Source organism: Plasmodium cynomolgi, chromosome 11, assembly GCF_000321355.1.
Source record: "Plasmodium cynomolgi strain B DNA, chromosome 11, whole genome shotgun sequence".
Classification (NCBI taxonomy): Eukaryota; Apicomplexa; class Aconoidasida; order Haemosporida; family Plasmodiidae; genus Plasmodium; species Plasmodium cynomolgi.
Window position 1 is genome coordinate 455,274 of NC_020404.1, and position 14,624 is coordinate 469,897.

The window sequence follows — 14,624 nt, forward strand, 5'->3', positions numbered from 1 at the left end:
ATTTTGCATTTTAATGATGTATTGTTGGAAAAGGCATTCCTTTTCTTACGCAATTGTTTAACTTAATAATTTGATTAGGGTTGAATTTTTTTTAAAATATTTTTAGAGAAATGTTTTTCATTTCGACCTCCCACTGTTCAGCGCATATTTATTTTTAACCTGTTGGTCGGTCGCGCACCCTTAACATTTTTAACAAAATTTTCGTTCGTTTCACTCCTATTGGAATTACGTGTTACATTTTTGCGAGCATTCCCCACATGTGAGGTCACCATTATTGCTTTTTTTTTTTTTATTCACTCATCCCTTATCGCCATTTGCTTCTTCACACAGTATGCCGCAGGGGGAGCATAACAAAAAGGGATGCGTTTGGATTACTTTTCCCTTCTAACCCAGTTGCGCTTGTAGTTCCGTTTGTAGTTGCGTTTGAGCGAATAGAACATCACTCAGGCCTCATCTTTTTTTGCAACATAAGGATAGAAAAAATATTACCACAAAAAAGGAGCACTTAACCCGCCATGTGCCAACTAGCATAAGCAATGCATATAGCTGAGACTTCGCGACTAATCTATTTGAACACTAGAATTGTATTTACATAAATCAGTAAACACCGCCATAAGAAGAGGAACAAAAAAAAAAAAAGCTAGAAAAGATGGATGCGCTAATGTTGGACGAAAAAATACGCATGTATGCCCTTGTGCCAATTTTCATAATTGTCGTTTTGGTCTGCATAATAAAAAACAACCTGGGGCAAATGGTCCGGCCTACCATCAAAGCGGACGTTGAGAAACTGAGACAAAAGTAAATAAAAGCGAGTAAAATGAGAGAAAAAAAAATGCCACTTCATCGATTGTGTGTTTTTTTTTTTTTTTTTTTTGGTGCATATGCTGCTCTGGTCTGCCATAATGTATACAGACAAAGTTGTGCGTTCCTACGTGCACCTGCAAACTGCCACGTCGTAGTTGGCATGAGCCGAAATTGAATAAATATAGAGGAGATATTAATAGAGACACTTTTTTTTTTTTTTTTTTCCCCCCCCCCCTTTTTCTTTTTACAAAGTAACTTCCTAACGAGGTTCACCCAGCTGAAAACGAATTATGGATTTATTTCCCCAGTTGCGTTCCTAAGTCGAAAATATTTTTTTAACAAACCTCAAGTTGGCTTCTTCAATGATTTGCCTGAACAAGTTAATCCGTTTGATGCGCTCCTAAAGCAAGATCCCTCGGACCTGTTTGGAATGATGAAGAACCAAATCCCCTTTTTGGTGTTACAGTTGGGGCTAGGGTTTTTAATAAACCTCTTTTTTTCTGGCTACTTAGTGGGTATGCTTCGCTAGGCGATACTGTGCTGCGCATGTGTCGAAGCGTGCAACTGGGCACGCAACACGCGAAACCACGCAACATACGTAACACACGCAACACACACACGTATATGCCTTTTTGCGTGCCACCCCCTTTCAGCCAAAATTCCCTTCCCCCTGACGTACAAATTCAAGTCAACCCTCCAGATGGGAATGGATATAGAATTGCTGGACATGAAATTTGTGTCCTCCTTGTCATGGTAGGAATTTTTTTGCATACGAGGGAGTTTATCCATTCTAATTACCCATTTTGATACCACGTTGGGGATTACATGAGCGTTTTTTTGTTTGTCCATTTTACCCGTTCGTTGGTGCATTTCATTTTGCTACAAAACCTTCACGCCTTAATCGCAGGTACTTCCTTGTCATGTTTGGGTCCAGCGGCTTAATAAGCATCATTGATTATTTTGTTCTTCACGGTATGGAAAAAAAAAAAAAAAAAATAGACGAAAGATCGAATAGCTACATACATATAACAGACCAAAATTGCTGTGTGACCCAAAAGACAACTTCTCCTTTTTTTTGTGAACAAAAATGTTGCAGACAAGGACAGGTCACAAAATAACCCAATGGACAATTTGATGGCAACTCAAAATCCCCTAGCGAATCGTAATAGCAGCAAATAAGAGAGGATATTTTTTTTGCACGAAAAATTATAGTACATTGCACATAAAAAAAAAAGACCAACGAGGAACAGTTAAATGTGCGCATCAACATGCACGTTAAAACCGCATTTGTTTTTACTATTACGTTCGCGCGTACGACGCGTGTTCACTTTTTAATTTTCCCCCCACAGAGCCTGCAAATATGAACAACGTGCCCGACTTGAAAAAGTTTTACGACAAAAAGAAGGCCGAGCTGGAGAACGTGGTATTTAAAAAGGAGCATATTTTTGTTTGCCCAACGTTGTTTGCGCATCTTTACATTTTGTGAGCCATCATAACAAGCACCCCCACCCCCCATTTTCCTCCCTATTTTGCAGAGGTATAAATTTTGGCTGGAGAATATCGAATATCACCTTATAGTAAACTGGAAATGAAAAAGGTGCGGTGGAGGCACAATCTCTCCCCTCCTAATGTATATGCGTATGTTGCATGCGTTCTTATGTGCGCATTTTTCTAGTGCTATGCAATTTTTTTTCCGTTTTTTTCTTTAAGGCATATTAACAAACCGTTATATTAACAACTGGGTTGTTCTGTTTATGTGCCAAAAGCGTTCTCTTTCTCCTGCCCCTTCATTTCATCTTCACCTTCGCATCGAACTTTTTTTTTTTTGTAAAAACTTTTAAAAACATAGATTGTTTTTTAAAAGAGAAATTTGCCGTAATGATGAAATTTAAGAACATCGATTTGGCGCTCAGGACGTCCGCTACTTCAACGTAAGTGTATGTAATGTATAACCCATGCGTGTGGATACACTATTTTTACCGGTCTTTTTTTAATTACCGTGGATAAAAATCGGCACCTATATATATGTATACACGCATACATACATACATACATACATGCCCCTCACTCCGTTGGGATGTGTACTCTGGCAAATTTAATTTACTCCTCTGCGCAGAATTTTCGAAATACAGCCAAATGGGGGGACCAAACATATGTATATGTGAAAATATTGTTCGCTCGTGTTACAAATGTACAGCAAAATGAATGTTATAAAACGGCATTTTAGAAAAATAGCGGTTAATGATAATTTTCGCATCATTTTGGCCAAGTGCCAAATTTGCTTTATTTATTTCGTGACGCAATTATGTGCCACTTTAACGCTTAGTGGTTATTTTCTTTTTTTTTTTTGGAGGCAATTTTTTAGTGCATTCCATTCCGCTGGCCAAATTTTACGGCAAAAAAAAAAAAAAAAAAAAATATTGCGAATGTATATATATACGTACGCGCCAAATCCAATACAGTCCTGAAGCAAATTTTAACGAAGGAACAAATTTGTTTTCTCCCCATTTTGTGGAACACGTGAACGAAAAAGTAGAAGAACGCACAATTTGCAAAGTAATGCCAAATGAACGCCAACGACGGAGAGGAGACGAAACCGGATAATGCATCCCCCAGCAAAAATGACAAATCGAATAAACCCAAAGTAAGTACAAAGCTGCGCGCCGTACAAAAGTATTATGTATACCTTTGAAGTGGCAACAGTTGGAAAAAAATTGCAAAAAATGTTTAAGTAGCCACTGCATAAAAATGCATTCCAACTTAAGTGATACCACATTTTTGCACTAACCTCATCATCCCTCTGTGCCGCCGCAACGGAACGGTACGACGGTCAAAGTTGTTTGCGTGCAGACGCGAGTGAAACTCAGTGTTATTACATTTTATCTTACATGTACGTCTACACAAAAGTGCATATCTTAACGCTTTTCTCATTTTTTTTTTTTTCACCTCTCCGCGCAGCCACATTTACGGAAGGCAGCCGGGGTTGTGTGGAAGGACCCATCATTGGATGACTGGCCAGAAAATGACTTTCGAATTTTTTGCGGAAATTTGGGAAACGAAGTGACTACGGACATTTTGGCAAACGCGTTTAGAAAGTACAAATCGTTTAACATGGCAAAGGTGGGAAACACTCGAAGGCGTTAGCTGTGTGCACGCGAGCCGTTGTACGTGTGCATATGTTCTTGTGTGCGCGCGAGCGGTTATGCGTGTGCATATGTTCTTGTGTGCCCATTCGAACATGTACTTTTTACAATTTGCCCACTTATTTGGCACCCCCCAAGTGAAGAAGGGTTCATTTCCGCAAGCCTGCATTCCGATGCGATGAAGTAGACCCGAAGAAGCCACATTACATGATCAAACAACGTCCCCTTTTAATCCCGTACAGGTAATTCGCGAAAAAAGGAACAACAAAACGAAAGGCTACGGTTTTGTGTCTCTCTCGAGCCCACAAGACATGCTAGATGCATTGAAAAATATGAACAATAAATTTATTGGCAATAGACCAATCATAGTTAAAAGGAGCAAGTGGAAAGACAGAGAAGTAGATTCCAAAAAAAATAAAGACTTTGATAGCTTCATCCAGAATACGTATGTTCCATCCAAGAAATTTAGGAAATTTAAAAAACCCGTCAAAAGTGATAATAAAGGTTAGAGCGAAAAAAAAAATGACAGCTTCTTTTTGGTCCACTGTTCCCACTTTGCCTTTTCAACGCTGTAACGGTTTCCATTTACCACTAAAGTGAGGTGCACCCAAAGTGGTGTGCAACGTGAGCTGTGGTGTGCATATATATAGGTGGACACTCTTCTTTTTCCTTCCCCCCCCCTCTTTAGAAGTGCATGACAAATTGATAAACAAAAACGGAAAGAACTACTGAATTGGAAATGGTTACTCTGCGGATGAAGAAAATGATTCCCCATTTATCTTAGCGAGCATACCCCCTTTTGCGCATTATCGCGTTTTCATTTTTGCCGATATGTGGAGGCCCCCCGTTGGTCTCGTTTCAAAGTTTGCTTTGGATCATTTCCCCCGCATAATCCTTTTTCTTTTTTTTTTTTGTTCTTTGTAATTTTAATTAATTTTTGTGACCTTTTTAACAAAAATTTAGCAGCCAATTAGTAACTTTTTAGCAACAACACTTGACAACCATTTTTGAACCCCTGTTGTCAATTTTTTTTTTTTGCCGAATTTTTTAAAAAGGGGGAAAAATAACTACGAAAAGATTTTTAACCATTAATATGTTTTTGATTTGTATCTCTTCTTTTTATTTTCAACGGGTTTACTTGGATAGTCTCCGGGGGGAGGGAAAAACACCAGGAGAGGAGTAAGGCGTTCCCACCACACCCTTCGAAAATGTTCAGCGTGTTCGCACATATATGTGACCCACGGGTACATACACACTTATCTGCATTTCTTGCGTTACTCCCCCATTTTAGGGGTAAAAATAAACTCCCTAGTTTAGCCCGCTGCCCTTAATAAAAATTCCCCTTCCCCAGGGTATACCTTTTAAAGGGCTTTTTTTCCCCACCACCCCTTTGGCATTTTAAGAACAAAAATCGACGTAGTAGATGTGCTGCGTAGGTGTACACTCATATGTAGCTACGGCACACCTGTGTGCTCTGCTTACATATGTACAGGTAGTGTTTTTTCCCCGCGCATCAACCGTTTGGCCCCTTCATTCTATCATTTAAATAATGACGCAGAAGGGACGACCGCGGAAAGGTACAAAAAAGTAAATAGCTAACACCCAGCATTTGCAAACATTTTATTGCACATTGGGTTCGCTGCTTGGATTCGCCGCTTGCGTTCGCCGCTTCGATAAGAGTGCAAAAGGGTAAATGGGTGTTCAATACGATTATGTATTATGTACCAACCTGTGAAGCACTTCTCCTTTGGGCCCGTTTTTTTTCTACGAAAGCCTATAAAACGTAAAAATTGCCCTTCCCCACGGGGATAATATTAGTGCCCCTTTTCCCCACCGCACATGAAACACTCGACCGAACATGTATTTATCCTTTTTTGAAAAAATATAAATAAACCTGCGCTGCGCTATGCCGACTGTGCTGTGCTTATGACAAAAAATTTTTTGTGAATTTTTTTTTCTTCATTCACATAAGGCATTAGAGGATATACTTCCCCATGCTGCATTCCGCGGAGTAGGTACACTTATAAATTACAAGGTATAACAAAACAGTTTAAATTTGCCTAAACGGAAGAAGCAATATTTATGGTCGCTTCAGATATGAGGAGATAACTTTCCCTGAGTGTGCGTGAACAGTTCAGGGGCGCGCATGCCAGCACACGCTTCAACCTGCGTGCCAAGTAACCCGCTAAGTAACCCGCCAAGTAACCTGCCAAGTAACCCGGCAAGTAACCTGCCAAGTAACCCACCAACGGACGTATCGGCAGCGCTCCCACCCACCGGCCATGTGCACCCCCTCATGACCCAACGAAGCAGCCAGGATGAACGCAACCAGGATCCTCTTAAGCAGCCAAAAAGTATTAAAAAGAAATGTAGAGTTTAAGGAAATATTCACCCCGAGGTGGTTCCTAGAATCGCCCAACTACAGCCGTATGCCCCTTTGGAGAAGATTTTTTGAAGGGCAATACACAAATGGCTCCTTTTTATTTTTTGGTAATGCTTGGACATCCATGTTTGCTTTCGCCTTCATGTTATGGTTCTCAAGAATATTCGACCCTCCCCCCTTAGAGAGAGTTGACAAGTATTGGCTAAACTCACCCAAGTTCAGAATTTTATCTGCTTTTTACAATGAAGGAAAAAGGCCAGGGGTGAAAATATCTTTGATGACATACGAAGCGAGGTACTTCTACAGGGGCATAGATCACCCCTTTACCATTAACGAGATAAAAGATTTATGGTTTAAATTGAGGGAAAATTATATAATTGAAAGCATTCCAGCCATTCAATACCCGCACGTTTTTAGGCAGTACAATAATGTGTCTACTCCTGCAGATTTGCATGTACATCTTCATTAAGGAAAATTATCTCTCCGTTATTGTGGGATACATCACCTGTGTGTATGACGGTGTGGCCATTTGCTTCTCCATGTCGTTGACGAAGCATGACTGAGAGGGGGGCTTAACATAGTTGAGGCTCCACCATGAGCGCTGTTACGTGTAGTGCGTTCTATACCATTTTGAGGACAGTCCCACGTGTAGTAGCTGGGTCAGCGCGTTTTCTATTAAGAGGGACCCTCCCCCCATTTGCGCAGCCATTTGGAAACCATATACAAACCATACGCAAACCATACGCAAACCATACGTAAACCATGCGCAAACCATGTGCAAACCATGTGCAAACCATTTGCAAACCATTTTCAAACCATTCGGGGGAGACCGAATCGGTACCCTTTGTACCCGCCGCATCCCGCTTGGACCTTTTACACACGGGCGCGTTTTGAGCAGCCAAATGTGTTCATTCATTCGTTCGCTCGTTGCGTGGTTATTTATATATTTTATTTTTTTATTTTTTTTGCTGCCTCTGAGAACCCGCACCGGTCATAACTTCTGCGCCAGCGAAGTCGTCGCTCTAGGCGTTTTCTTATCTTCACACTGCTCCGAGCACCAGCACATCAACACCGCTTTGCATTCGCCAAAATGGGATAACGTCGCCCCATAAATGCAGCGCAACTCTATATGGGTATCCGCGCAAAGTGAAACACAGCGGGCTGCCGTTTCATTAAGGGAACAAACGGGGTTCGCAAATATTTCGAGGGGCACCGCAACAACGGGGTGCCCGTCTCTGCATATACACATTCCGTGTGCGCTGACGCAGAGGGAATGCCGCTATGCCACACAGCGCATTCCGCACAAAATCGTGCATTCGATCGAAAATGTGTGCAACGGTAAATTCGCATAAAAAGGTTCAAAATGGGCGCAAAATGGTCGCAAAATGGGCGCAAACTGACGAGCGGGTGAAAAACTAAATATTAATTTAAAAACATCAAATCTGCGGCCTGTCGATATGGGGAGAAAATTCAGCACAACAAAACATACGCGCTGAACAGGCACATAAATACAGGCAGACAAGGGCAACAAACCCCCCCAAGTAGAAGTTTTTCCACAAAATGAAAAGGACAAATGCATCAGGTAAATTTTTTTCCCAATCCAGGGAAGGAAAAATTAAAACAACGCTTAATTAAATTATGGGACGAAGGAACGCTAATCAGTGAAGGCGATGGAATTGAAAAAGGAGAGGTGCGCCTCACAAAAAGGCGCCTCACAAAAATACGCACAGCGCAGTCGTATCCGCGCAGGATAAGCACAGAAAAAACAAAAAAAGGAAACGCGAAAGGGGACATACACATGCGTGGGAAGACAAAGATCATACGTCGCACGGTTGACCAAACTAGTGTTTTACCGATGCAGGCTGCCAACCCCGGCTGGAGCTACGCGCAGCACAAAGACGTTGCCTCTCCGTCTGTCCAACCGGCTGACACGCTCATGCGCACGTATATTCGAAATCAGTACCTCCCGTATGTCATCAATAATTTCTCTTTTTACCTGATAAAAAGAATGCTTTAAAAAATCCACATTCGTTTCAACGAAAGTTGTGTCAATCACATCCATGTCTAGCCAAGCATATTTATCAAAGGAAATATAAACAGTGTCTGTTTTTCTACAAGTCTGAGTTGAAGTTTTAGATACCCTTTCTTTCATTTTTATATTATTAGGCCTATTAATAGAGTTCTGGTTAAAATAAATGTGATTTTTCTTATTTTTGAATAGCCATTTTCTTTTAATTTTTTTAAAGGCCCTGGATATTTTAAACCTCCTTTTGGATGTAAAGGCCCTTAAACTGGAGTCACTGAATTCCACAGTTTTGAGAAAATTTTCATTCAGGTAATTCTGCGCTAAATCATCAGAAATGCACGAGGCACCTTCATCATAGTCATATGTGGATGTCTTACGAATAGTTTTATTGACTTGCTGATCATTCCCACTGATATTTGCATTAGTATTCGTAAATCTATTTTGTGCCTGACTTTCTTCTCTCTCATTTTCTTTCGCTCTCTGATGTTGCCTCTCGCCCCTATCAAACTGCTCCCCGATTCTCTGACTTTGCTTCAACTTCATTTTTTCCTCCACATATGAAGAATTTGGGAATAAAACGTTATCACACATTTTGTACTTGTCCTCGTAATTCCCCGTAAGGAAATTACTACGGTCCAAATTTAAATTCATGTAATCTTCACAATTGTATATTTTGTACAGGGGTAACTTCAACTTGAAAATTCTCTTCCCTAAGCACTTTTCTCGATTCCATGTCTCGGAGTAGGTCAGGGCTTGATCCCTCGTGTCTCCATACATGACGATATGGTTGCAGTGGCTCCTCAGAACGAAAAAGTCTTTTTCTAAAAACGTGTCCAGCGGGTAATCTGGGTTCAGTAAAATGACTGTTTTGACTATGACTTGTTTTTTTTTTTTCCGCTTCTTGTCTGTTGGGCGTCCCATCGCACTTGCCCCCACGCGGCACTTCTCGTTTCCATCACCGCCGCTAACAAGGTTAACACGGCTAACAGAGCTAACGTGGCTAACATCGCTAGCATCGCTAGCATCGCTAACACCGCTAACATCGCTAACACCGCTAACACCGCTAACATGGCTAACATCGTCGTTACCCGCAGCGCGCTTCGCCCCGCGCCCATCGGCATCCCCCTTCTTCCCCGCCGGCTTCTCATTCTTCAGTACGTTATAAAAAAGGTTGTCCTCCACGCAGCTAGCGAAGCCGTTAAAAAAGAGCCTCGAACCACAGGAGTGACTTATGATATGCACATTCTTAATTCCCGAGTTTATAAGCTCCTGTATAAATTTTTTGAAAGAATTTCCCAGCACTTCCATCTCGGATCTTTTCTTGGCGATCGGGTAGGACAGAGCCGAAAACGCACCCCACATGTACCCTTCCCAATGAAAAACAAACGGTTGGATATAGGACGGCAATTTGGAAAAAGAAACCAAGTGAGCCAACTGAGAACACCCTTGATGTAATTTTACATTGTATCCATGTATATATATAACAATTTCTTCTGGCATAAAATTTAAATTTTGTTTTAAAGATAATGATTGCCAACCTTCCACAATAATTTTTTCCTTGTGTTGATGGCGATAGTTTTCCCATTCATCTTCCTCCGCGAACACCTGTGCAATGGTTTTATTCCTCTTCATGTTATAACTTGATAAATTGGCGCCATTCAAACTGCCAAGGGATTCGTTGATACTTTTAACTGTATCCCCCAAGGTGCTTATTATTTGCGTATTCTTACTGTTGTTATTGTACTTGGATCGAATGAACTTATCGATTTTTTTATTATTGGATGTTATAAAGATAGAGCCCTTTTTGTACTGTCTGGTGTACTTTTTTACAAATCCTTTTATCTTTGAATTTTTCATTCTATGTAGACTTACTTTTTTCATTGTCTTATTGTAAATTTCTTTCCTTCCTTTATTCACATTTGAATAACTCCTTTTCGATTTTTTATTCTTTGTCCTTTTGTCCGTATATTTTTGTTCCTTGCTATTTTCTATGTCATCACTGGAATTATTTTTCGCATTTTTGTTTCTTGAATTCCTGGCTACTCCCGGTTTTATAAAAGATTTAAAAATATCCGAAATGAATAACGCTTTGTTTTCTCCAAAATTTGATGTTCCACTTAATGTATCCTTTGGGTTAACTATTTTTTCTTTCCATTTCAGTTCGTCACTTTTTTTTGCCCTCGGGGAGTTCTTACTTTGGTTTGTGTCCGATTCGAACTTCTTCTCTTGCTCATTCGGTAGGATAACTTTGTTTTTGTTCTTCTGCTTTTTTTCTCCTTCTCGCTGGTGTTTCGGGTAGCTTCCCTCAGATTCGCTTTGCTGCACGTGATTGGCTTCATTTGCCGTAGAGAACAAAGGGGTGTCCTTTTCTATATCTGGTTTGCTTTGCCGCCTCTCACTTGATCGCTTCTCACTTGATCGCCTCTCACTTGTCCGCCTCTCACTTGGCCGCCTCTCACTTGTCCGCCTCTCACTTGATCGCCTCTCACTTGTTCGCCTCTCACTTGTCCGCCTCTCACTTGGCCGCCTCTCACTTGGCCGCCTCTCACTTGGCCGCTTCTCACCTGATCGCCTCACCCTACCGACCTTTTCCCCCTTTTCATTGCTCCCCCCCTTTTCATTGCTCCCCCCCTTTTCCATCCCCACCGCGTGGTGCTCCCTAAACTTCGCACGCAAAACGTTGTCACAGAGGAGTTCCCTTTCTCTGCACTTAAACCCTTCGTGTGCGCGTTCGTGTTCGCGTTCGTTTTCGCGTCCGTTTTCGTTTTCGTTTTCGCTTTCTCGTTCGCTTTCTCTTTCGCTTTCACGCTCTTTTCCGCTACACAGGGAAGGATCCTCCATGTGCGCGTTTTCTTCCCCATGTAGGGCACTCCCACGGAGCGGTTCCCTTCTGCGCAGCTTCTTCCTTTTCTCCTTCTTAGGTGTTCTTCTCCCCAGTTCCCCAACAAGTAAGCCATGGGTGTTTCCCCCACCACTGCGCTGCCTGTCACTTCCGAACCCGTTTATATTAACAACAAACGTGTCATCTTTTCGGCAAAAGGAGGAGTTACTTTTGGTAGCACTATCCTCCGTGAAGAGATTGACATGTGGAGGAACATGGCACCTTCTACGGATTGATTTTTCCACTCTACGCCTTTTCTCTCGTTCGTTTGGAAGTTCACCTGTTTTGTCATTTCTTCTACCGAAATGCACTTCGGGGGAACTCCCACTGTCGCTGTCTCCGCCCATGTGGCGATTAAGATATTTACCCTTTGCGCCATAATAGTTGCTCCCATGGGGAAGAACACAATGATATTGACTGTTGAGAGATCGGCCGATTCGGTCTGCGCCCCTTTTCGCGTCCTCATCAGGACTGGTACTGTTCCCACTGTGATCGAACTCGTACGGAGCCTTGTGCATTTCCGTCGATTTGATCGACTTGTTCATTTTGTACAAATAAATGTCATCATTTACAGAGTCCAGCAGCTTGTCTGACAGCCTATGAGTGTAGTAAGAATGGTAGCTGTCCTCCTTCAGCTCAGTGGCATAATTCTGGTTGTTCCCATGTGCACTTAGCTTCTTAATACTGTTATGAATTTTGTTTTGATTGGAGTAAAAAAATTCTTCACCTTCTTGACCCTTCACCTGTTCATCGTGCTTTTCCGGTCTGCAATACAGCACAGCGTTATTTCCAGTGCCGCTAAACCGATAGGGATAATCCCTTTTGTAAATTTTTTTCCCCTTTTTCACCTTCGGGAGGTGTACCAACTTGACGGTAATTTCGTCTAGGATGTTATTTTTCCTCCCCTTGACAGGTCCCAACCGTTTGTAATTGTGAACCTTTAAGCTCATCGTCACATGATCAATAGAAATCATACAGTTGTTGGAAAAATACTCCGTTGTGGTACTGCTATTAACTTTTAGCATATTAAAACACCACTTCAAATCGTAACCTAAAATTTCCTCATAATTTTCTTTTAAAATATCCTTCACAATGAGATCATACCTATTGGTTGGCAACCTTCCATTGGCATCCTTCTCAATTTTGGGATTGAAAAAATAGGTCAAAGGAAAATCGTTGAAAAAGTGGCCACTGATAGAGCACTCTGTGCATGAAACGCCGTATTGTACATCTGACCAATCTTTTCCTACACAAGCAGCGAAGCCAACTCTTGTATTAACGAATAGAGATCCACTTCCAACTTCTTGTGATATAAAAGGACCTACTGGGTACCCATGGAACCAGAAACCTCTTAGTTTCTCTCCATATGAATGATCTTCAATCCATTCTCCATATCCATGAGGTCGACCATATATGTCAGTTTTCCCCTTATACCTTAGTTGGTGACTAAAAGGGGCCTCATTGATACTATCATTTGTCATTTTAAAACGCAAACTAGAAAATTTTTTATAAAAACAGTTTACAATACGATAGAAAGATCGATAAGCACAGAGACACAAACAGCAGAAATTATTTCCACACATCCCAGCAAAATCGTTGTATCGACTTACCGTTATATTTAACTTATTCGTTGCTACTCTCTTCTTTAAAATTCGACAGTGCTCTGTACATGGACAGAAAAAACCATATATAGCCAAAAGAGGACCGATACAAATAATAATTTTCACTATAATTATTAGGGATAACTGAACTATTCCATAAATCATCAATATGTGTTCCCCCCTGGAAATTTTATCATATTTATCCTTCTCATAGAATATTAACAAAATGGATGCACATATTATGAATATATATGAGGCGTAAATAGGCCAATGTAAGCTCAGTCTCGTTTGGAACTTTGCAAAAATGATGACTCCGATGATTACCAATGCAGCTTCTACAAAAAATAAAAAGGACGTTTGAACTTTGAAGCTAATTGTAAGCATGCTGTTCTCATAGGACGTCTTGAAATACTTCCACGATATCAGGATTAAACAGAATATGGTTATAATAAAGACAATTTTTTTCGATGTTGGTTTCCTTATTCCGTTGAACCTTCTTCGCAGGCGTCTATAATCCATGTATCTTATGGTGTAGATTAACCAGTCCATGTTCTTCAGCTCGCTGCTTACGTTTTTCTTCCTCTTCTGGCTTTGACTCCCACGCTCTTGGTTTATGCTCTGCCCATTTTTTGCGCACGCGCAATGGTTCACCCGGCTGCAATGGTTCACCTCGCCACAGCTCTGCACATCCCCTCCGTTCTTCACATCCCCTCCGCTCTTCACCCCCCCTCCGTTCTTCACACCCACGCTGTTGTACTTCTTCCCCCTCCTAGCGAAACAACAGCAGCAGTCATTTTTCGCGTCCAGCTTGCTTTTGTTTATTTCGCTCACGTAGGAAACCTCCGTGTCTGTGTAACCCGAATTGTCCCTAAGGTTCTTCTTTAAACTCCCTTTCCCTTTTGTGTTGTTTTCCTCCAACTCATTTTCATAGTCCTGGGAGTCGCACAAGTCAAACTGCGCGTCTTCCATGTGGCTATTCATGTCATCGTCGTACTCGTCATCCATTTCGTTCTCCACGTCGTTGTCAATTCCAAGATCGTACTCATAGCCCTCGGGGGTGGCCTTTCTAACTTCGCTGCTAACCTCGCTGCTAACCTCGGTACAAACCTCGCTACTTACCTCGCCGTCGTTCCTTTTGGATCGGGCTGCTGCCATGACCGATGAGCCCAAGCTGCTAGGGCTTTGGTTTCTGCGCGGGTTGCCCTGATCGGCTCTGTCCTTTTTTTCCGTCTTTTCGGTCTTCTGCACCTTTTTCGCCACTTTTCTTTTTCCCATCCGTTCGCTCTCGTTTTCCCCTTTGCCCAAGTTTGCCACCCCGCTCGCTAAGACGGCCTCGCCCCTTTCGATACCAACCACCCCATGATGTTCTAACAGTACCGCGTCTGTATGGCTATTTTTCCGCTTTCTGTGTTTTAGGCTTTTCTCCATTTTCGACCCTAACGCCTCTTTCTCTGTGTCGGTGTTTCTCCCTCCTTTCATTTCACTACCATTGAGATTTGATAAAGTGTGTTTATTTGCTTAAAAGTTTGTTTTTTTTTTTTTCTTTTTTTTTTTTTGTTTTTTGTTTTTCTTGTTTTTTTTTTTTTTTTTTTCACTTTCATTATTACATGAATATGAACCTTTTTTTTTTAAAAAAAAACTTGTTCAAATTGTGTTCGCTTTCATTCTTCTCATTTTTTTACACCTTTTTTTCATGGTTAAAGAGCATTCCCTTTTTTTTGGCAAAATTTTCATCTAACGGGAGATCGTTTCTTTTCCTGTTTTGAATAAGCCCTCAAAAAANANA

General features: G+C 41.3%; 4 protein-coding genes across 4 annotated transcripts; 3 read left to right on the forward strand and 1 right to left on the reverse strand.

Moving 5' to 3' along the window:
- Positions 1–649: 649 nt before the first annotated feature.
- PCYB_112040 (hypothetical protein) lies at positions 650–2,381 on the forward strand (the record flags this gene model as incomplete). The annotated part of the gene is made up of 6 exons (XM_004223082.1): positions 650–798; positions 1,057–1,319; positions 1,458–1,557; positions 1,712–1,776; positions 2,154–2,227; positions 2,340–2,381. Coding segments are annotated over 6 exons (693 nt in total), but the record flags the coding sequence as incomplete, so codon positions are not given.
- A 989-nt stretch (positions 2,382–3,370) lies between these two features.
- PCYB_112050 (RNA-binding protein) lies at positions 3,371–4,913 on the forward strand (the record flags this gene model as incomplete). Its single annotated transcript, XM_004223083.1, has 4 exons — positions 3,371–3,448; positions 3,763–3,924; positions 4,190–4,451; positions 4,636–4,913. The coding sequence occupies 4 exons, from the start codon at positions 3,371–3,373 to the stop codon at positions 4,677–4,679; spliced, it is 546 nt and encodes a 181-aa protein (XP_004223131.1). The 3' UTR covers positions 4,680–4,913.
- Positions 4,914–6,265: 1,352 nt separating this feature from the next.
- On the forward strand, positions 6,266–6,784 carry PCYB_112060 (hypothetical protein; the record flags this gene model as incomplete). Its single annotated transcript, XM_004223084.1, has 1 exon — positions 6,266–6,784. A coding segment is annotated over one exon (519 nt), but the record flags the coding sequence as incomplete, so codon positions are not given.
- Positions 6,785–8,179: 1,395 nt separating this feature from the next.
- PCYB_112070 (hypothetical protein) lies at positions 8,180–14,266 on the reverse strand (the record flags this gene model as incomplete). The annotated part of the gene is made up of 2 exons (XM_004223085.1): positions 8,180–10,689; positions 11,518–14,266. The coding sequence occupies 2 exons, from the start codon at positions 14,264–14,266 to the stop codon at positions 8,180–8,182; spliced, it is 5,259 nt and encodes a 1,752-aa protein (XP_004223133.1).
- Between the last annotated feature and the right edge of the window lie 358 nt (positions 14,267–14,624).